This window comes from Pelophylax lessonae (assembly GCF_965119305.1).
Source record: "Pelophylax lessonae genome assembly, chromosome: 5".
Lineage (NCBI taxonomy): Eukaryota > Metazoa > Chordata > Amphibia > Anura > Ranidae > Pelophylax > Pelophylax lessonae.
In genome coordinates this window covers 295237391-295259604 of record NC_138772.1, presented here as the reverse complement: position 1 = coordinate 295259604, position 22214 = coordinate 295237391, and the positions used below count along the sequence as shown (strand labels likewise).

The 22214-nt window shown below is 37.5% G+C and overlaps 1 protein-coding gene across 2 annotated transcripts in view; it reads left to right on the top strand.

Annotated features, from left to right (window-relative positions):
* Positions 1-22214, top strand: part of CDH12 (cadherin 12) — a 1418552-nt gene that overhangs the window by 1116630 nt on the left and 279708 nt on the right. For both annotated transcript variants that reach the window (XM_082259248.1, XM_082259247.1), the window contains one exon: positions 6215-6509. In XM_082259248.1, the coding sequence (XP_082115374.1) occupies positions 6215-6509 (295 nt within the window). The remainder of the gene's footprint in view (positions 1-6214; positions 6510-22214) is intronic.

The following is a 22214-nucleotide window of genomic DNA, read 5'->3' as shown; positions in this document are numbered from 1 at the left end:
CGTATATATATGCGTGTATATATATATATATATATATATATATATATATATATATATATACATATATATTCATTCACAAGAATTACGTATATATATACGTGTGTAATATATATGTATGTATATATATATATATATATATATATATATATATATATATATATATATATATATATTTACATATATACATATATATATATATATATATATGTGTGTGTGTATATATATATATATATATATATATATATATAGTATTACCAAGGGAGGGGGGATAAAATGAGGAACACCAGAAAATCAACTCAAAACCCCTATGACGGGGTGTGAGGATGTGACACAGATAATTGGAGTACAACACCTATTACCCAGCGGTATATGACCTGTGAGCCAAGCAACTGAAACAGGGATCAAGTAAAAAGAAAGAAGAAGTTGCAAATATGGCTCCAACAAGGGTGTGGTGTGTATAAAATTCCGTACTTTATTGAGGCAAAAAATTAAACATAAGAAAACCATCAAACATCAAAAATACATGATAGCAGGTGTGCTCATAGACATAAAGATAAAATCATGAAAGGGGGTCCTGTCTCAAAAAAACCACTGCATGCGCCTTACTGAGACTCCCCTCACCACCCAATCTAAACACTGTGTGAAGTTGATAAATGAAGATCTGCCACTAGAGATGTGGAGAGACCGGATGGGATGTGAACTCCAGAGGGCTCCCAGTATGTGATGAACTCCCAGCAGTGGGTAATGGGGATCTAGTGGCCAGACTGAATAGAGGTTTTACCGGCCTTTGGGCAAGAAGAGCCCACACTTGTACATACTCTGTGAGCAATGTTCACTCCCACGTAGACGTATGTTGCAACTTATGGCTCAACCACTGTTAGCTCTGGCATACGGACGTAAAGTTCCATTTATGGCACCTCCACTTGAATATAGTCCTGTAGGGGCAATAATGGCAAGAGCACGGCAAAAACACAGCAGCAGCAGCAGACTATTATCAAAGCAAAAAAGCATAGAGCAGAAAGCAGCAGTATAGATGCATGTAAGCTGGCAATGTATGCTTCTCCAAGTCCAAGTCCCTATCCGGTCAGTACAGCCAAGGAGCCAATCATCACCTCTGACCGTGGATATAGCAGTCCAGTGTGAGTGATATTTGATCAAAGGTTTGCTCAGTAGATAGGTGTCTGGACTCAGGACAGGTGCAGCCAGCGGCTAGAAGCAATGTAGCAGACAGTATGGCAGCAAACAAGCAAGCGTTCTCTCAATCTGAATAACCGGCTACTGACCGTGAAAGTCCTGTAGGTTTGTGTTCCATACGGCGGTGGTCCGAGTAGTCAGGGACCATCAGACATCAGTCCTACCGTGGTGCCATAAACAGCTTCCTGAGGATGGAGGTGTGCCGAGGTGTCCGCCAGAGGGTGTGGGAGCTTTGTGCTAGTCAGCGTGGGTTTGGCGCCAAGAAGCCGACAGACGGTGGAGCGGTCAATAGCTTCAGTGTGAAGATCCGGGTGGCGGGCGGAGTCAGTGGCGTAGCAGCGTGTGACATCGACGCGTTTCGCGTGACGCAGCACGCTTCTTCAGGACGTGTTATATACTATATATATATATATATATATATATATACATAAAAAAGTACAGTAAAACTGCAGGAAATGGCACTGGGGGGCAATGTAATGTGAATTTTTTTTATTTGGAATGGTCAGTGTGTTTGGTTTGTTTTACATTTTAATTTGCCTCCGGTTCCACCCCCCGGCGAACGTCACGTCGCCGGAGACGGAAGCCGGGGCTCGCAGACGATCGGGAGGAAGCTCCGCCGCCGCATACCGACCGCATACCGACCGCATACCGCCCGCATTCTTCGCTGGATCCTGGAGAAAAGGTAAGTAAAACCTCTACCAGGATCCAGCGATCTTCCTAGCGCTACCCCGAGTGTGGCTCGGGGTTACCGCTTTTGGCTCTAAAATCTAACCCCGAGTCACACTCGGGAATACCGCTAGGAAGGTTAACATGTTTTTTTTTTTATATATACAATAGAAGCCCAAGACTTAGTATTACTTTAACTCTAAGGACTTGATGTATGTAAATTTCAACTCTTTGGCTAGCAAAACAGGTCTTATACTGTATGTATTTAATTTGGATATTTAGATGTTTACCTGGAAGTTCAGCTTTAAATCATCCAAATTAAATCTATTGACACATGTGGCATCATTGTTCTTAATAGGTATGTGGCACACACTGATTTACTAATGCAGACAATTTCACATATATGCATGTGTCTTGTGTATTAACACAGTGGGGCTGATTTACTAAAACCAATCCACTTCCAGGTATTTTTGTCAAAGCCTAATTGAACAAGCTGAAGTTAGAAGCTAATTGGCTATTATGCACAGCTTCCCCAGATTTTGCAGTCTCCAGTTTTAGTAAGTCAGCCCCAGTGTATAATCTTCACCAAACACAAACATCTCTTGGCCATTCTAAAGTAGTATCAATAAACACTTTTTTTTAATAACCATTTTTTCATTATACTTTTAGGAAACATTTTTCTACAATGCTATTGCTTCTCTTGTACCATAGCATCAATTCTTACTGAAACAAACTATAAAAGGGAGCACACACTATAATGCTGACTAATCACAGTCATTTATGGTCTGTGTAAACATCCATTGTGACTTCAAAGGGCTTAGTTAAAAAAATATATTGGAAGACGAATGAGGCTGGAATAAAATATTAGTTATTTTATAAATACTGTTATATGCAGTACATATATAAAATTATCCGAAGTTGAACAGAGACACTGAGTGCATCAGTGATCAAAGTGACAGTCTATCCCAGAACGATGAAGCAATTTTTCACATATTACAGCATTTATCACCTATCAGTTATGTATTCAAATTGAATTTACTGCTTGTCAGCTAGGTTAGCATGATAAATTATTTTCTGTGCAGAGTACTATAACTTTCAAGTATAAAGCTATGCATTAAACACCAAATAAAAAACCCTATTTGAAGAAAATAACATCTCTTCCCAAGTCTCATTTCCCAAAGTAATTGCAAGAAGAGTCGTTTATTACTCTTTTTATGATTTGTATTATTTAAATAAATGTTATGACATTGTGATATAATGTCTTAAAGTAAAAAAAAAAATATATATATATATATATATATATATATATATATATATATATAAATATATATATATTTATTTACTCTTTCTGCTGTAGTCCATTTGATTACAGTATACTGCATAGTTCAAATAGAAATATTTAAGTTTTACATTTGTTTTTTTCTAATGATAACAAATCAGTCAGAAATAGTGATAATGATATACACAAGAGCACTGCATGAGTGAAATGGAAATATAAAGACCTAAAGACTCTAGGGCCAGATGCACCTAGAGTATATACCTATATGTATAAAGTTTGCAGAACAAAGTTTTCTGTGATTTGTCTTTTTTAGCCTAGGTTTACACTGAGGCCATTTTGAAATTTCAAGCAGGTATTTCAGTCCGATTTCGGTGGGGAGATTTCACAGACATCTGTGCGGGCTCCTGCAGAGATGTCTATGGAAATCGCCCCCCCCCCCCCCCAAAGTCAGTACAGGAAACAGTAAATATGCAAAAGAATCATATGTGGGGTACATCTTTAAATAAAAAATGTACAGAGGAGTCTTATAGTGCGTGAAGAGTTTTTAGAGCCCAAAACAGTGAAAATAGTACTGCTCAAAAGCCCCCAAAACCTACAAGACAGACAGGATCAGCTTGTCAGGCTCCAGAAGACTTCAACAAAATGGCGGTCATCTGCATCCAGACACCATCTCCCTGTTGCATGAATGTGCATAAAATGGGTAAAAGAAGGCTCTATGATTAAGCCTCAAAAAAGGATGAAATACATTTGAGGAGTTCTCTACAGGTGGAAAACAGAAGCTGAAGCCATCTTCACCCATCTTCCCTTTGTTGAAATGCTGTTATAAGTAATTTGACAACTAGGGCTCAGTTACTGACATTGTAACCCATTTTTGCATATCAGTGCTGCTGATCTCCTCCATTCCCTCTCAGCCACTTTTTTTCTACAAGCATACTTTTCAGTGGCAACTTTATGTCATTGCTTAGGGAAGTCTCCCTGATGAAGCCAATAGTGAATTATGCCTGCACATTGAGCATCAGCATGGCTACTTATAGCCACAGGAGAGCAATTGAAAAACATGGAAAGAACATTGTCACCCCATTAAAAAAGTACCAGAAGAAGGTCTTTCATAAAATTATTAACAGGCATTACATATGAATTATAATGAACATGGTAGATTCAAAAAGACTGAAAATTAATTTTCAAATTACATAAAGTATTAAACAATATGAGAGAAATTAGTGGTTGAGTTTAGATTTAATTTAAGGCTGGAAGAGTTATGTAGCTATGATTCTACTTTAGAGCCTGTTGACAGTTGTCGGTTTTTCTGCAGTAAAAATTATTTTTCAAGTAGAAATCTCATACTCTCTTTGTGACTCATGGAACTTCAAATCCTAAATGCAAAATTAAAAATGCAAAGTTTCTTTCCAGGGGGTATATTGTTCATGAACAGAAACTGATCATTATTATTAGAAGATTACAAAGAACGACTTTGCTTTCTAACATCCTTCTTAAATAGAGAGTCAAAAGTAGAGTGGTTGATGAAAACTCAGATTCAAGATTTAAATCAAAAGAGCAACCTGAATATTTATATGGTTCCCACCAATCCTATGGGGAAGGAGTCCATACAGTGGCTAAGGAGTGCAATAATAGTTTAGCACCTGAGGTAGCCCTTTTTTGTCCAGGAGGAGAATTTCCTAGCCTGAAGGGCTGCTGCTCTTTCAGACAGCACCGATGAAAATCCTACTTGTGTTCATCAAGGTCCCAGCTGTGGCAGAGCTGGGATGTCTGCTCTGCTAAAATCTCTGAAGCTGAAACCGGGGGTTTCTCTGGAGATCCAGTCTGAAAGAGCCACTTAAGAATCATCTGCCTGAGACTGGAGTGAGACATGCAGGTACCCAGGGACACTGTGAGTACAGGCCTGAATGAAGGATCCTAGTGACTGTTGCTGCTGTTCACCCCTGGTACACTAATACTAAGGCTTGCCTCGCCTGTAAGAATGCTTATGGTGCCCCAGTGCTGTATATTCCCTGAGCTATTGCTACAGGGACTGTTCTAAGAAGTAGCTGCAAAGAGAAGATTGTCCTGTTATGACTGTTCAGTGTTCTGGAGTATCACAGCTCCCTGAGTCCTATCCAAGTTAATCAACATTAAAATTTAAAAAGGCAATGCCTAGACAGTTTACTGAGCCAGTTAAGTGACAGATCAGGGACAGATCAGCACCCCTTTCAGGGATGAGCTCTACACTACATTTCAGGATTCATTCATCTTCACATATTATTATATTGGTTCTTTTTTGAAAACCACATTGTTTTATTGTTCCACTACACTTCATCCAGTGCTGGTGAATAACTATGGTTTGCTGCCTAGACTGGAAAGGTTACAGGCCTAAAGACTGATATTGAATCCCAACAAAATTTGAATGTTCCATACTGATAAACAAAAATCCAAAAACATCTGGAGAGTTTTTGTAAATTCTGTTGAACTACCTGCTGCTCTGGTATTGAGTCCAGACATGTAGTTTTCCACAGTTTACAACAGGCAGTTTTTCCATAAAGTGAGGATATAGGTATTATAAGGGAGAGTACTATATAGAATCACTAGCTCCAATGGGTATGCCACCAGCCCTTGCTTGAACCAGTTGGCTTCTCGTTCTGATACATCTAAGCATGAACTACATCTACAGATATAATTCCAACAGGCAAATGTTTATAGTGTAAGAAGAGGGTTTGCTAAGATTGCATCTGTGACAGTGTTGTTTGGCTTTGTGTCTTTGATCTAAAGCTTAGCAATTCTCATGCTTTTAATCAATGTCACCAAACAGAAAGAGACAGGGCACAATTTTGACAGCATTGTAAATGTGTGGATAAAAACTTAAAAGTTGTGTTTCTTTATAACAGAAAAAAAATGTTTGTAATTGTGGAATAAAGTGACTATTAAAACAAAATAAAATGTAATTAGGAAATAAATAAGGAATTAGTAAATCATATTTGTTTGGCCCGAGGCTTAAAACAACTAAACTAAATAGGTCACTAATAATGGTTGCAAATAAAATATGCTTCTGTACAATCACCACTTTTTATTTTTATTTTACAGCTCCACTCTGACTTGGACAAAGGGATTGGATCAGTGAAATACACATTGTTGGGTGATGGTGCTGGCACAATATTTACAATTGATGACACCACGGGTGATATCCATGCTATTAAAAGTTTGGACAGAGAAGAAAAACCATTCTACACATTACGTGCTCAAGCTGTGGATATTGTCACTGGAAAACCAGTGGAGCCAGAATCAGAGTTCATAATAAAAGTTCAGGACATTAATGATAATGAGCCAAAGTTTTTGGATGGCCCTTATGTTGCCAGTGTTCCTGAAATGTCTCCAGTTGGTAAGTGGAAAATTAATTTTATACTAAACACCTCATAAAACAATATGGTTAGAATCTGATTATTGTTTAACATTACAAAACAACATTAGGTGACACTGCAGTTGTAGCTGAATCATTCTGCCTATGAAAAGGTAATGTTGTGTGTAAAACACGTTTCCTAGTTCTTATTTTTATGGAATTGTTTGTCACACCGTGTAACAAGATAGTCTACATTTCCCTCCAGAAGTTTAAATGTCAAAGCTGAAATATAATAGATATGTACTAGCTGCTTTTTAGCGGTGTAAGATGGCCCTTATGGAGAACTAAAAAAAAATCAAACTGATTGTGGCAACTGCAGTTTAATTTATTGTTTAAGAAAAAGAATCAGCACTTTCATCCTTTTTTAGAGATAGTACTTTAGTGAAATTGCAAGAAACACGTTGAGATTTGACCCTTTAATAGCCTCAGGGAGCCCAACTAGCATGATATTATTTTGTATTGGCCTATTTTTTAAGTCATTTTTTTAAGTCAACCGCCTTTTCTTTTAGCCACAGTTTATTTTGTTTAAGCTTAGTTATCATTTTCTCCTGCTGGGTTGTGAAAACTTCTATTGCTGTAATACAGGTATCTGCTTCTTGTAGCATACTAACAATCTGATGACAACTCTCTTCTTCTATAGTTCTTTCTGAAGATTTTTTTAATACTGGTTTTACTTTTTTTTATCACTTGATTAGTTATGGCCTCTGCCCTTTTGTTTTTTTTTTTTGTTTTTTTCCATCTCTGTAAATGTTTCTTCTATTTTTGGACTGCTTTACATTTGTAGGACCTGTTAATAACTGGAGAACTGTTTAACACTTTTGAGTGGGTAGACCCTTTTCATTTTTATCTGCTTCTTGGTGGCACATTCTAACCACACTCTCATTCCTCTCTCCAGATATGCCAAACAATATATACACCCTTCTCTACTTTTTTCTATCGCTCCTATCCTCTAGCTGAAATAACTGTGGAAAGTGACAGAAAGTAATGGGCAAACAAGGGGGAAAATAATCCTTCTCTTCTCCAACTATCATTAATCAATATCATTCACAATCTAGTATTCCAATCCCATCTAATTAAATGTACAAAATCCTGGGTAACCTAAAAAGCACAATGGTCCCTCTGGTCCCATAACACAACAGAATAATTATTTTCAATTAAGGAGGAAAAATTTAAATCTTGACCCATTTTTGACAGATTACTTAAGAATCTAGCAGCATATCTGGAGGCAATACAGCAACTGAAAAAAACAAAACAAAAACAAAGCATGCAGTCATAATCTATTTTCACCACTTTACCACCGGAGGATTTTGCTGTCTTACGTCTGGGCCACTTTTTGCGATTTGGCACTGTGCAAATTTAACTGACAATTGCGCGGTCATGCAATGCTGTACCCAAAAGAAATGTATGTCATTTTTTTTCCCACAAATAGAGCTTTCTTTTGGTGGTATTTGATCACCTGTGCGATTTTTACTTTTTGTGCTATAAACAAAAAAAGAGCAACAATTTTGAAAAAATAACAATATTTTTCACATTTTTTATATGAAATTCACCCCAAAAAAAATGTAAAAATCCAAATTTTTATCATTTTAGGCCAATTTGTTTTCTGCTACATATTTTTGGTAAAAAAAATCACAATAAGGGTATTTTGATTGGTCTGCGCAAAAGTTATTGCGTTTACTAACTAAGGGAAAGATTTCTGTCGTTTTTGGTGGTTTTTTTTTTAACGAGTAATGGCGGCGATCTGCGATTTTTTTTGCGGGACTGCGACATTGCGGCGGACAGATCGGACCCTTGACTGACATTTTTGACACTTTTGGGGGTACCAGTGACATTACTACAGTAATCAGTGCTATACATATGCACTGTTACTGTAAAAATGACACTGGCAGGGAAGGGGTTAATTTTATTGGAGAAGGAGGGGTTAATGTATGCCTGGTGCTCACTGACATGTGTGGGGGTAGGTGACTGAGTGACACAGGGACAGATCTCAGGTTCAGCTATGCTGAACCCTGCAATCTGACCCTGCCTGTCACTTAGGAGATCCGCCCGCTTTGTTTACACAAGCGGGCGGATCTCCACACTCGATTCCCCCGACGATCATGGAAGAGCACCAGCGATCGCCACTGCTCCTCCCCTGGCCCGACTCCCGCTGTGACTGAACACAGCAGGAGCGAGCCTCCGGCAGCGCGCGCACGCCGCCCACAAGGGGAGGAGTCCAGCAACGTAGGTCTACATCGCTGGACGATAACGAGCCACATTGCCGCAGTAGCTCCTCCCCTGGCCCGACTCCCACTGTGACTGAATACAGCGGGAGCGAGCCTCCGGCGGCGGAGAGAGAGGGGAATGTCTGGTGACGTAGGTCTACGTCGCCAGACGTTATCGGGCCACTTTGCCGCAGTAGAGCTCTAGTGAGCAGTGCAGAAGTGGTTAATCCAGCAGAGTCAAATTAAAGTTCATAGCCCTGAAATGGTATCAATCAAGTTTTTTTATTAAAATCAGGGAGCCACTATGGAAATTAAAGATTTAACATGGCAGTGAGAAAAAAAATATTTAAATTTATTTTGGCAAATCAATTGCTATTTTATAAGCATACGTATACCAATATAGACAGAAATAAAAAAGCTTGGCATTAAGACATTCTCCAAGCAGGTCCATTTGAGTCCAACCTCAAGTCAGAGTACTTCAGTCTGAAGTGAATTAATGTCAAATGAACAAGAATCAAGGAGCTACTGGATAATAATAGCAATTCAGGAGTCTTACGCCTCACAGCAAAAGTCATCAACATATAAGAATTCACTTACCTTTTCCTCCACCAGTAAAGCCACCAGCTGTGGCCATGCTACTTTCACCCAGCTCTTCCTACAGTGCCTCAGCCAAGATTTACCATTCCACACTGCTGTTGTTTTCTGTTGCTGACCTTGATTGTTCCAGCAACTGCTCCTCAATCCCTTATACAATTATACTGCTGGTGCCAATGTCCCTTCTGCTCCACTCCAAAAGTTAGGAGAAACCCAGGGATGCTGCCTGTTTCCCCTCATCTAACAAGCCTTTTCACTCTCAGTCAGTCCTGTCAGTTGGTATTTACTTCTTGTACCCCATCACTGTCTCCATCCAGCAGGCTATGTTGAATTGTGATTTTCCTTTACTCTTGCTCCACATTATTTTCTCCTTCTGCTAGCCATTGTTTAAAAAAGGCCAAAGAGACAGGAGATTATGCAGACCTGTAAGGGACTTGTATCACTGCAATTTGAAGGAGCATGGCTTCTACTGTTCTTAGAAAGGCAAAGGTTTGAGAATGAGTGAAGGTCAAAATATTTTGAGGACTCAAATCATCTGAAGATTGGTTAAATAAGGAATAAATCAATAGATGTTGAAAGGAATAGGGGGGCTGTGGTCATTAGGGTAATAATATACAGATGTTTTTCTTGGAATATAGGTGCATTGCATTCCCTGAATTAAAGGCAACAAATACTATCACATTCAAGTAGATTAAGGGAAGAATTCTATCATCTACAATATATATATATGTGGTGTTTTTTTTACTGGTTGAAATTTTAGATAGATAGATAGATAGATAGATAGATAGATAGATAGATAGATAGATAGATAGATAGATAGATAGATAGATAGATAGATAGATAGATAGATAGATAGATAGATAGATAGATAGATAGATAGATAGATAGATAGATAGATAGATAGATAGATAGATAGATAGATAGATAGATAGATAGATAGATAGATAGATAGATAGATAGATAGATAGATAGATAGATAGATAGATAGATAGATAGATAGATAGATAGATAGATAGATAGATAGATAGATAGATAGATAGATAGATAGATAGATAGATAGATAGATAGATAGATAGATAGATAGATAGATAGATAGATAGATAGATAGATAGATAGATAGATAGATAGATAGATAGATAGATAGATAGATAGATAGATAGATAGATAGATAGATAGATAGATAGATAGATAGATAGATAGATAGATAGATAGATAGATAGATAGATAGATAGATAGATAGATAGATAGATAGATAGATAGATAGATAGATAGATAGATAGATAGATAGATAGATAGATAGATAGATAGATAGATAGATAGATAGATAGATAGATAGATAGATAGATAGATAGATAGATAGATAGATAGATAGATAGATAGATAGATAGATAGATAGATAGATAGATAGATAGATAGATAGATAGATAGATAGATAGATAGATAGATAGATAGATAGATAGATAGATAGATAGATAGATAGATAGATAGATAGATAGATAGATAGATAGATAGATAGATAGATAGATAGATAGATAGATAGATAGATAGATAGATAGATAGATAGATAGATAGATAGATAGATAGATAGATAGATAGATAGATAGATAGATAGATAGATAGATAGATAGATAGATAGATAGATAGATAGATAGATAGATAGATAGATAGATAGATAGATAGATAGATAGATAGATAGATAGATAGATAGATAGATAGATAGATAGATAGATAGATAGATAGATAGATAGATAGATAGACAGACAGACTGACTATCATTTCCTTTAAAATACATCAGAAGTAGTTGGTCCTTTGTATCATCAATGCACCTAATAACCAAAAAGTTAGATGCTTTAGATCTCTCACAAGAATACTGGAGAAATGGTAGGATGAAGAGTTAATTATTGAAGAGGCTTTAATATAGCTCTGGACGTGGAGAAAGATTTTCCTGGAGTTAAGGAAACTCAGTGGGAAAGAGGGGTGTCATCAAGATAAAGATGGCTTTGATCTTACATTTTTCGTTGCAGCTGGACCTCTATGATTTATGGTGAATTCAACAAAATATAGAAATTGTCACTCAAAGGCAATAAAAGTTGTTGAGAATGTTCTGTTTTCTAATGTATTTCTACGGGTCAGTACTTAAAATGAAAATTCATGATTTAGCATAATCCTATCATAAACCAATATCAGATTTTGAAGTAGAGAAAAAACTTACAAAGATATTTTGGAGGTTCCCTATTTACCAATGGGGTAGAGAATAATTCAGACAAATTTTAACTACCACACATGAGAAAATGTTGAGGGATATTTCACATAAGCCTATATTAATGTGGCTCACTTTAACCACTTGCCTACAGGGCACTTTCACCCCCTCCCTGCCAAGGTAAATTTTCAGCTTTCAGCATTGTTGCACTTTGAATAACAATTGCACGATCATGCAGCACTGTACTCATACTGTATGACATTTTACATTTTTTTCACACAAATAGAGCTTTCTTTTGGTAGTATTTGATTACCATTGGGTTTTTTTTTTTGCTAAACAAACAAAAAAAAAGTTTTAAATCATTTCTGTTATAACATTTTGCAAACAGGTAAATTTCTTCTTCACTGAGCTGTGCCAATGAGGCTGCACTGATGGGCACTGATAGGCTATGCTGATGGGCACTGATAGGCTGTCCTGATGGGCACTGATGATGGCACTGATGGGCACTGCTATACGGCACTAACTTGCACTGGTTGTCAGCATTGTTGGGCACTGATTGGCAGCATTGATGGGCACTGATAGGCAGCACTGATGGCACTGTTGGGATTGCACTGATAATCAGGACACTTTTATCAGTGTAGATGTCCCCTTTCACACTTGCCAGATACTGGATCCTCACTCTGCGACAGCATCAGGAAAGGAATGCCGATAACAGGCAAGTGTGTTTACATCATGATCAGTTGTAATTTGACACAGCTGCTTGCATGGTAAAGGGCTGCCATAATGTGCCCTTTACCCCAATCTGTGATTAGCTGTGTCCAAAGGTCACAGAGATCATAGAGCATGTTAGGTGCATGCCGCAATGGGCGCACAGGGGGCACGGTTCTGGAAGGAAGTCAATAGACACCCTCACAGAACTGGATGACCACGCTGTAGCCATCATTTGGCTATAGTGTGATAGGCAAGTGGTTAAAGATGGAACTGAGAGGTCCTGTAATTTAATTTGTATGAATAATACATAGGGGCAGTTTGAATTTAAAGAAAATGTTGTGGAATGTATAAGATTATATCAAAAATTAAGTGCTAACCTAATAATGAACAATACATTCTCTGAGACATTAAGCATTTACAGAGGAGTGAAAAATGGTTGTCCATTTTAAACCCTTATTTTTAATTTGGCTATTGATCTTTTGATCAAAGAATATAGAATTATAAATCCTGGTTTAACAGTGGGTGCAAGAACTCTGAAATCATCATATGTGGATGACATGCTTCTGTAAGTCTCTGACCTAAAAATACCCTTGCCTGAAATATTAAGCTTAAAGTGGTTGTAAAGGCAGCATGTAAATATGGCTTAAGATAAAAAGCCTTCTGTGTGCAGCAGGCCCCCTCAGCCCCCCAAATACTTACCTGTACCCCCCTTGATCCAGCTATGTCCATGAGTGCCTCAGTCGTCTGATTGGCTGAGACACAGTAGTGGCGCCATTGGCTACCGCTGCTGTCAATCAAAGTCAGTTAGCCATGAGGAGAGATAAGGGGCAAGTTGAAGCACTGCTCCGTGTCTGAATGGACACAGGGAGCTGCGGCTTGGCTTGTGGACTCCAATAGCAACTTGCTCTCTGTGATGGCACTCAACAGGAGGGAGGGGCCAGGAGCACCGAAGAGGGACTGGAGAAGAGGAGGATCGGGACTACCCTGTGCAAAACCACTAAATAGGGCAGGTAAGCATAACATGTTTGTTATTTTTAATTTAAATAAAAACGAGACTTTGCAATACTTGAAGGGCTCATTTAAAGACATATGTATATTTTCTGCATGGAATGCAGGTTCTTGCTGGAAGAGCTACCAGAAGATCCTTTTAAAAAAAACATGTCTAAAGTACTCACATTTAGTCACCTTAAGTTGTGTTAAGATTAGTACAGACAATTCTTCTTTCGCTCCAATATGTGACTTCATATGTACCCACGTATGCATTTATCTGCAGATTAGATCTGTGTGGCCCTGAATACAGCTGTGTCCTACCTTTTTTACACTGCTAAATGCAGCACACATTTTTGCATGTAGAAACAACTGTGTTTTTGGGCTATTTAATTTATTATAGTGCTGCATTTAGATCCACACAAACCATAGACTGTGCACATCCAAAATCTGGGTTATTTCTGCCCATGTGAATGAACTCCAATTAAGGAGCATAGAATATTTTCTGGCTAATGTATAAGCCCAGAGAAGATAACACTGAATACCTTCACTAGATCCCACACCACATTCCATCAATTCAATAGCAAGCACATATTTGCCAAACAGGGGATTTTTGAGGTGAAATAATGTTATATTCATTACCATAACAAAAATAAAAGAGAAAAAAAAGTTACATTTACAGAGAAAATATTCCTTTGTACATGACATCCACCATCCAGCTATTGGTATTTAATATTCTATGATATACATAAAAGTACTATCTATGACAGAATTTACTACAGGCTTGTCGAGTGAATGGTGGCTGTAGTTATAACTGTAGCACGTTTTAAAGATGACCTCCATTTCTTCAGACAGAAATGGGAATAACCATATAAAACAAACATTTTGGTAGCATACTATTCTCATAGCTAGATCCCTGTGGGACTGCAAGGGATGACGTAGACTTGAATAGATCAGATTTCTAGGTATGTTCTTTAGTATGTTGCTCTTATACTACAATTCATATTTAGAATAACTCAATATAGTCATAGTAGCAATTTCTGTAAATAACATGTGTTATGGTACACTTATCAATACAAAATTAATCTGACAAACCCAGTAATATTAATTTCCAAACTGCAATTATCAGAACAGCTGTTCAAATTGTATCTCTCCTAGTCCTCCATTAATTAGTATGCCTGTTTGACTATTTCACTTCATATTCATTATACTTCTTCCATCACTTGCTTTCCAAAAGAAGATTTTCCTATTATTATCATATTCTAGTTGTGTGCTAAACAAATTAAATAATTCATTATTTAAACATTGATTGAATATTCCTAAAATAAAAAAAAATTGAAAAACTTCTACTAGGTTATCTTAAATTATATTATGAGGGGTTATACAAGAGTTTGTAAGATTACAATCCGCACTGACTTGATATAACTATATTTAAAAATATATTTTGTAAGATGGGCAGCTGAACATTGTCTGAAAACAGTTTCTGGTCAACACATCAGGCGGCCTCAAAAAATGCCAGTATAGACATTTAAAAATTAACAGACATGGCAATGGAATCAGTGATATGCAATTTTATTTTAATCCACATGAAAAGTCTTAGATATAGACCATGAATACTTGAAATTTTGGGCATGCTAGCCCATTCTAACAATGCCAGTCTGTTTCCTTTATATTTGAACACTATTAGTAAAGCATACATCTTCATTAAAAACTATAACAACATGCACAATAGAAGGGATATCAGGTGCTTAAAATGTATTCTGTCATCTCTAATTCTATCTATGAAAATATATTAACAATATAATTTACATGATCTACTGTATATATTTTCCTTAATTTACTCTTGTCTGGACACTTGCTGTACATATACAGTATGGGTTGTTCCATCATTTATTACACATACATTGCTGTGCTTTTTTACTGAGCTGTTTTACATATTAAATAATAGCATTTAAATATTTATAGAAATGTAACATTTTGCTGTTGGCTATGCATGTGCAGTGACAACACTGGTAACATGCAACAACCTTATTTTGCCCCTGGCAAGACATGGTAACACCTTTAGGAATTAGTATTTTGAAGGGCAGAGATGCTAACTGCTAACCTGAGTATATATATATATATATATATATATATATATATATATATATATATATATATATATATATATATATATATAATCAAAATATAAACTGTTTACAGCTTTTTTATTGGTATTTATTATTTTATTTTGTATATAAAACATCTTAGTACCCATTTATATTCCATATGTATTAGAAATTTTATTGAGCATTTTTTAATATTCATAGCTAGTTTCAAATAATCAAGTTTGTGTTTTCATATTGCATTGGAAAACAGCTGTATAGAAATATGATTACCTTTATAAGAAATAAAATGCTTGTTTTGATGAAAATAAATATACTAAAATTTGTTTAGATGAAATACTTCTATACATTCCATCTATGCATCTAAAATCATGGCTGCATCTTAGTATCTTTTGTCAATCAATTTCTTTGCCACAAAAAACGCTTGACCAAGATAAAATTAACACAGTGGGCCTAGTTTACTAAAGCAAAGGAACAAAAACAGATTTCAAATTTTACAGTAAAGCCTGGTACACACTTTAAGTTTTTTTTGTTCAACTCCGCAAACTGCATGAAAAGAAACTGAGGAGCTCGGAAGAAGCTCACTGTACAAACTATGCAATGTTAGTTCAGTGATCTCCCCACTGGGCTGAGCTATTGTGTTCTGACAGGGGGTCCGCCTCCCTTCTAGAACACACTGGTCATTGCTAGCAGCCATTTGGCTGGCTTCTATTGGACAGGCTGCTGTACACACGGGCCAAATGTCAACTGTTTCTGTTAAACCACCCATACCAAATGATATTCGGCCCATGTGTACCAGGCTATAGAATCGTGGGCGCAACTGAACACTTATCTACATATACATAGCAATCATGATTCTTGAACCTATCTAGATGTATGTCTACATTTTAGCTAGAATTAAAAAAACTGGACAAGAAGTGATCAGTTAGTTACTTGTATTATTTACAGGCAGTGGTGAGAGAATTGAGCAAAGTTTGGAGGATTGGATATTTGCCTAACGATTTAAAATTTCTGCCATGATCAGTCACTGATCACCTAAACAATGTGATTATCTGTAATAGTCCCTTTGTTGGTGTTTGGTCAGTAGTGATGAGTAAACTGAACAAAGTTCTGTTTTCCCAACGTTCGCAGAACATTTAAAAGAAATCTGCAAACCTTGAACACAGCACCTGAACCTTAGTTACAACTTTAGAAGCTGAATATTTTTATTTTTTTTTAAGCTGCTTGTAAAGACCAATTTGAAAACGTTTTGGGAGAGAGAGACATAAGTAACTAGTACTTTGGGTACATGTACCAGTGCAAATGCTTTTTTTAAACTGTTCAGCATGGAGAAGCTTTTTTAAAAAGGCTTAAAAGACAACATTAAAAATAGACAATTTCTTTAACCAGTTGCCGACCCCCGCTGTAGTTTTACTGTGGCAACGTGGCTTGGTTGTGTGAACCGACATTACTGTATGTTGGTCGCGCGTGGGGGTAGGGGAACGCGTGTGCTGTCCCCGTGATGTGCTGATTCAGTTCAGAACCGATCAGTCATCAGGTCCAGGCCAATGATTTTTGGCCTGGACATGGTGATCAGTTCTGACCAATTGCAGAATGTCTTGTGCCTGTGTAATGTAAACACAGGCACAGGAAATGATGCAATCTTCTCTCCTGGAGCACTTTTCGGTTCCAGCGTGAAAGAAGAGAACATCAGACAGTGAGTACACAAGCACTACACTGACACCAGTACACATAGGTACATTTGTTACCCCCTGATCACCCCCCAGTTAACCCTTTCACTTCCTGTCACAGTGTCACTATATAGAGTATTCATATAACTTACTGATCATTGTATTAGTGTGACGAAAATTAGTTTGAGAGGCAGTTAATGGTATTTTAGCGGTAGTCCCAGATACATTTAGGGTATCCGCCATATATACCCTAATACATTTTTAACCCCCTGATCACCCTCAGTTAACCCCTTCATTATACCACCACCATTATACATGCCACTCTTATATTGTAAATATCTTTTTTCTGATCAAAAAGGAGATGAATGGTCACATCATGCATTTCCATTTTATGACATCAACATTGCAACAGCAATATAAGCAATAGTTTTGTTTTGTTTTTTTATTCCAATGTTTTTTTAAATGTGTCACAAAAGAAGAAAACAGAAAAAATAAACAGGATTGTCACACATTTGGACACAGTACAGAGAAACACTTGAGTGAAATCTTATGCCATAGTCAACTAACAGTCATATATGAAAAATACTAGCTTTGCCAATTGTAAGACATAAGGTGAAGGGTATTGCGCCACATCCCCCCGACACCCCATATGGGATCAAACTGTGACAGGGGAGGGAAGACAACATAGTTTCACAGGTTTTAAACTAAGAATTAACTATGTTGAAGGAGTGGTACACAATACAGAAAGGGTATGAGCATCAGTAATAACATGTAAAGTTTGAGTTTTATCCAATGCCGACATCTTATGTAGTATCAACGCATTTGTCTATCTAGAATGACCAATGTTTATGACACATATTACATCTCAGCGAATTCATTTCTATCAATTTTTCATATGCATGGTTAAGGTGTATGGTATTTATAACCTCAGATATATTTAGAGAGTTTTGAGAATTCAATTTCTTAAGAATAGTGTTGCGTGCTGCTAATAGTATGTGGTTCCCTACCTGTCTCATAGGGGTTGGGTATGTCCCGGGCTAGGTGGACTTAGAATTCCTGTAATAAAGGATATTAGGTGGAATGTTTGACTCCAGAAGCTGGTGAGACATGGACCTTCCAAAAATATATGTAGTAGGCAACTTACTTGTCCGCATTTACGCCAACAGTTTGTTTGTAGAAAATTTGCCTATTTTATAAGGTGTGTAGTGCCATCTATGCATGCTTTTGAGTATTATTTCCCAGTGATTGCTGCATTTTGAAAAATTATAAGTTGACTGGAGGGCAGTTTGCCACTGGTTCAAAGAGTATGATTTATCCAAGTCTTTCTCCCATTTTTGTAGTGGTGGGATTTTTTGTAGGGAATATTTGTCATGCAGTAGGTTGTAGAATAGGGATATGCCTTTCCTTGGGGACGTGAGTGTGTAGAGGAATTTCTATGCTCCAGGGAGAATATTTATTGCTTCTAGTGGGTGTTTGGACAAGAAGTGCAGGATATGGAGACATGTGAATTGAGGTTTTTTAGGAAGATAAAATTCTTCCTTCAAATATTCCCAATTTTTAAAGCTTGGCATCAAAGAAGAAGTCCTGTATTTGTTTTAGCCACTTAACCGGTTCCGGATCGTCCACCTCATATATACTGCGGCAGGCTGACCCTCCTATGCGAACCAACATAGGGTTATGTTAGTCGCGCGCTGGCAGCTAGGGGGTCCCAGTCCCACAAAAAATTGCAGATCACAGCCATTACTAGTAAAAAAAAAATAAATAAATAAAAATGACATAAATCTTTCCCGTAGTTAGTAGGTGCAATATTTGCGCAAACCAATCAAAATACGCTTATTGCGATTTTTTTTTACCAAAAATATGTAGCAGAAAACAAATTGGCCCAAAATGTTAAAACATTTTGATTTTTATATTTTTTGGGGGGAATGTTATATAGCAGAATGTGAAAAATAGTGTTTTGTTTTTTTCAGAATTGTCGCTCTTTTTTGTTTATAGCGCAAAAAATAAAAATCACAGAGGTGATAAAATACCACCAAAAGAAAGCTCTATTTGTGGGAAAAAAGGACATCAATTTTATTTGGGTACAGTATTGCACGATCGCGCAATTGTCCGTTAAAATAACACAGTGCCGAATCGCAAAATATGGCCTGGTCATTAAGGGGGAAAATCTTCCGGTCCAGAAGTGGTTAATTTAAGTGGTTTTGTATACAGAAAGGTGATTATGGTTTCTAATGCTTGGACAGGTAGAGTAGGCACTTCTATCTGTGACACTTGTGTAGACTGTTTAAGTAGGTCCTGCCACGCCCGTAAGAACACTGCCATAGGAGGTGAAAGGGAGGATGTATCCCATGACCTCCACGTGTCAAATACTAACAAGGAAGTGAGATTTGGTGTAAGTGACAAGGCTGTCTCAATGTCCAACCATAGTGGTACTTCCTCTTTCCTAAACCAGTATTTCAGTTGATCTAGCAGTGCTGCCCTGTGGTAGTCATGTATGTTTATCATCCAAATACCCCCTATGGATTTGTGCTTAATTGGGTTTGTGCAAGAACGTGTCGTTTTTTTTATCTTTCCATTTTAAGTTGTTTAAAAAGCCCATTAGGATTTGAGAGTTCCATTTGTGACATGTGCTGGAGGCTGACTCTTGATCTTCTGGGTCAAAGGTGTATAATTGTTTTGGATTAAAGAAGCTGATGAGGCTGTTAGGGTGATATCTAAGTATGGCACCCCTTGAGAGCTCCATGGTATTCTTAAATAGCAATAAGTCCTGGAGGTATTGTTTAGTTTTGATTGGGACTGCCAGGTCAACTATTAGGGACTTAGAGAAATTAACTTTGTAATAAGAGATATAGCAAAATGATGTTAGGATTTGATGTGCTTGGGGTAGTGACAGAATAGGGTTTGTTAGTAGGAGGATAACATCATCCGCAAAGAGGTTAAAAACAGGTGGTTTGCTGTGGTACTGGAATCCTGTAAAAAGAGGGTTTGAGGGAGGTAGAAAATGGGCACCCCTCGCGAGTTCCATTTGGTATGGTGATTGGTTTAGAGAGAAGGCCAGATGTGTATACTTGGGCAGAAGGGTGGGAGAAAAGGGAAAGAACTGCCGCCCTGATGGAGCCCTGAAAACAAACTTTTTTATTACACATGACATGTATTACCAGTCAACTCTATCATCAAATGCCTTCTCTGCATCAATGGATAGTAGCAGAGAAGGCATTCTATTTTTTTGCCTGCAAAAGGTATAACATTTAGAATTCTTCTGGTTGCATCCGAAGGTTGTCTCCCTTTTACATCTGGTGTTTCTGTAAAAGAGAAGAAATTATGGTGGACAGACGTTAAGCTAATAATTTGGCAGAAATTTTGATATCAGACTTTAGGAGGGATATAGGTCTGAAATAGCAGGGTTAACGGGGTCTTTCCCTGGTTTGGGTAAAGTTACCACATACATATGCCTTAAGCACCTCTTGTAAAAAAGAAGAGATTTGTGCTGCTGTGGTATAAACTGTGGACAGGTATTGGGTTAGCAGCATATGGAAGGTTTTGTAATATTCATTCGGGAGATAGTGAGGTCCTGGAGATTTGCCATTCATTAGGGATGCTATGATCTTTCCTATTTCACTGGATGTGAAAGGAGAATTTAATTGTAAATATTGCGGTTCCGACAATTGGGGTAAGTTTAGTTTTTAAAGAAATGCTACAATGTTTTCATTGGAATGTTGAGGTGTGTGGGGGTCATCTTTGAGGTTATATAGTGCCCTATAATAGTCTGCAAACTGATCGGCGATTTCTTGAGGATTGATTATTTTATGATTGTTAGTAGGGTGAATAAAGTATTGGATTCTTGCCCTGGAAGGGGCTGCCTTATCCCTGCATGCCAGGAGTTTCCCTGCTTGGTTATCAATAGCGTACAGGATAAGCCCCAGGCGTCTTAGGTGTTTATCATGCTTCTATATCAATAGGATTCTAAGTTCTTCCCTGAGCTTTTGGAGGGTGGCACATAACATTGGAGATGGTGAAGATTTGTTACTTATTTCTAAGTTGTGAATTTCTGCAGTAATTTTATTTAGGTAAAGATCATAGCCTACGGGTGTTCCTTGAACCCTAAGAAGGAACATGGAACACCCGTGGGGGAGTACAACAAAAGGCATTCTCCTCTCGAGGTCCCCTCTGGAATAGTATAAAACCACCTCATCCCTCATGGGCATTGTAATCAAGGAATATCAGATAATGCCTTGGCTAACATGGTCCATAATGAACATGAAGGGTAAAGGGAACAATATTATCAGAGTTGCTCTATATATGTGAAAACACCATAATAACTGGGATTATATGTCTTTCCTTTGAGTTTCTCATTTTGTATATATATAAAAGGTCCAGTTCTCTTCTGGAATGACTTTATTAGACTTCATTGCTATGTTTGTTCAAGTAGTAGGCTACCTTGGATAGACTGTTTGTCAGTACACCAGAACATAATGAGTAGTTGATTACCATATGCACAATGGAGTCTCTCGGTCAAAATGCCATATAGACATTCATCTATAATACTGGAATAAAATACAACGAGAGGTGCCATGTATGATTTTCTTTAAAATCTCCATTTAGGGGTGAATAAGCGGCATGGTATATTGTATTTATTGAATTGGTGTACTGTGATGCACATAAATTGTATTATTGGTTACTCAAATTATAAACAACGTTAGAATGGAGTTGGAATGTATGCCTCTTGTTTAAAACTGCTCTATGTGATAGGGAAACTGAGATGGTGATATACATTAACCCTATGCCAGTCTAAGATAGGTTAAGTGTCTTGGATTAAGTGTTCTGTGAAATATTCTTTCAGTTAAATGGCTCAGGAACTGCATCAATATGGATATAGTAACTTTTTGGCTATATACCCTTTTAGATCCACAAGATGGTGTCTTTTTAGATAAGCCGGAGGTCAATATGGAGGAGCGTTTGCAATGGTATCAGCAGTGACTGGTCCGCAATCAGGAAAAGCCTCTTTAAAATGTCTCTCCGCCCATACAATGACGTCCTGACGAGAAACGCGTTGATGTCACACGCTGGCCACACACCCATTGGAGGAATCAACGGGTCGTTGATCCAGCCGCTGACTACAGGTGTTTCGGAGGAGCCGTCTGTAGCCGAAGGTCATCACGCCAGGAGACAGTCTGATACATCCATTGTCTGGATCCAGCCATCCATGTTCGGCTGCA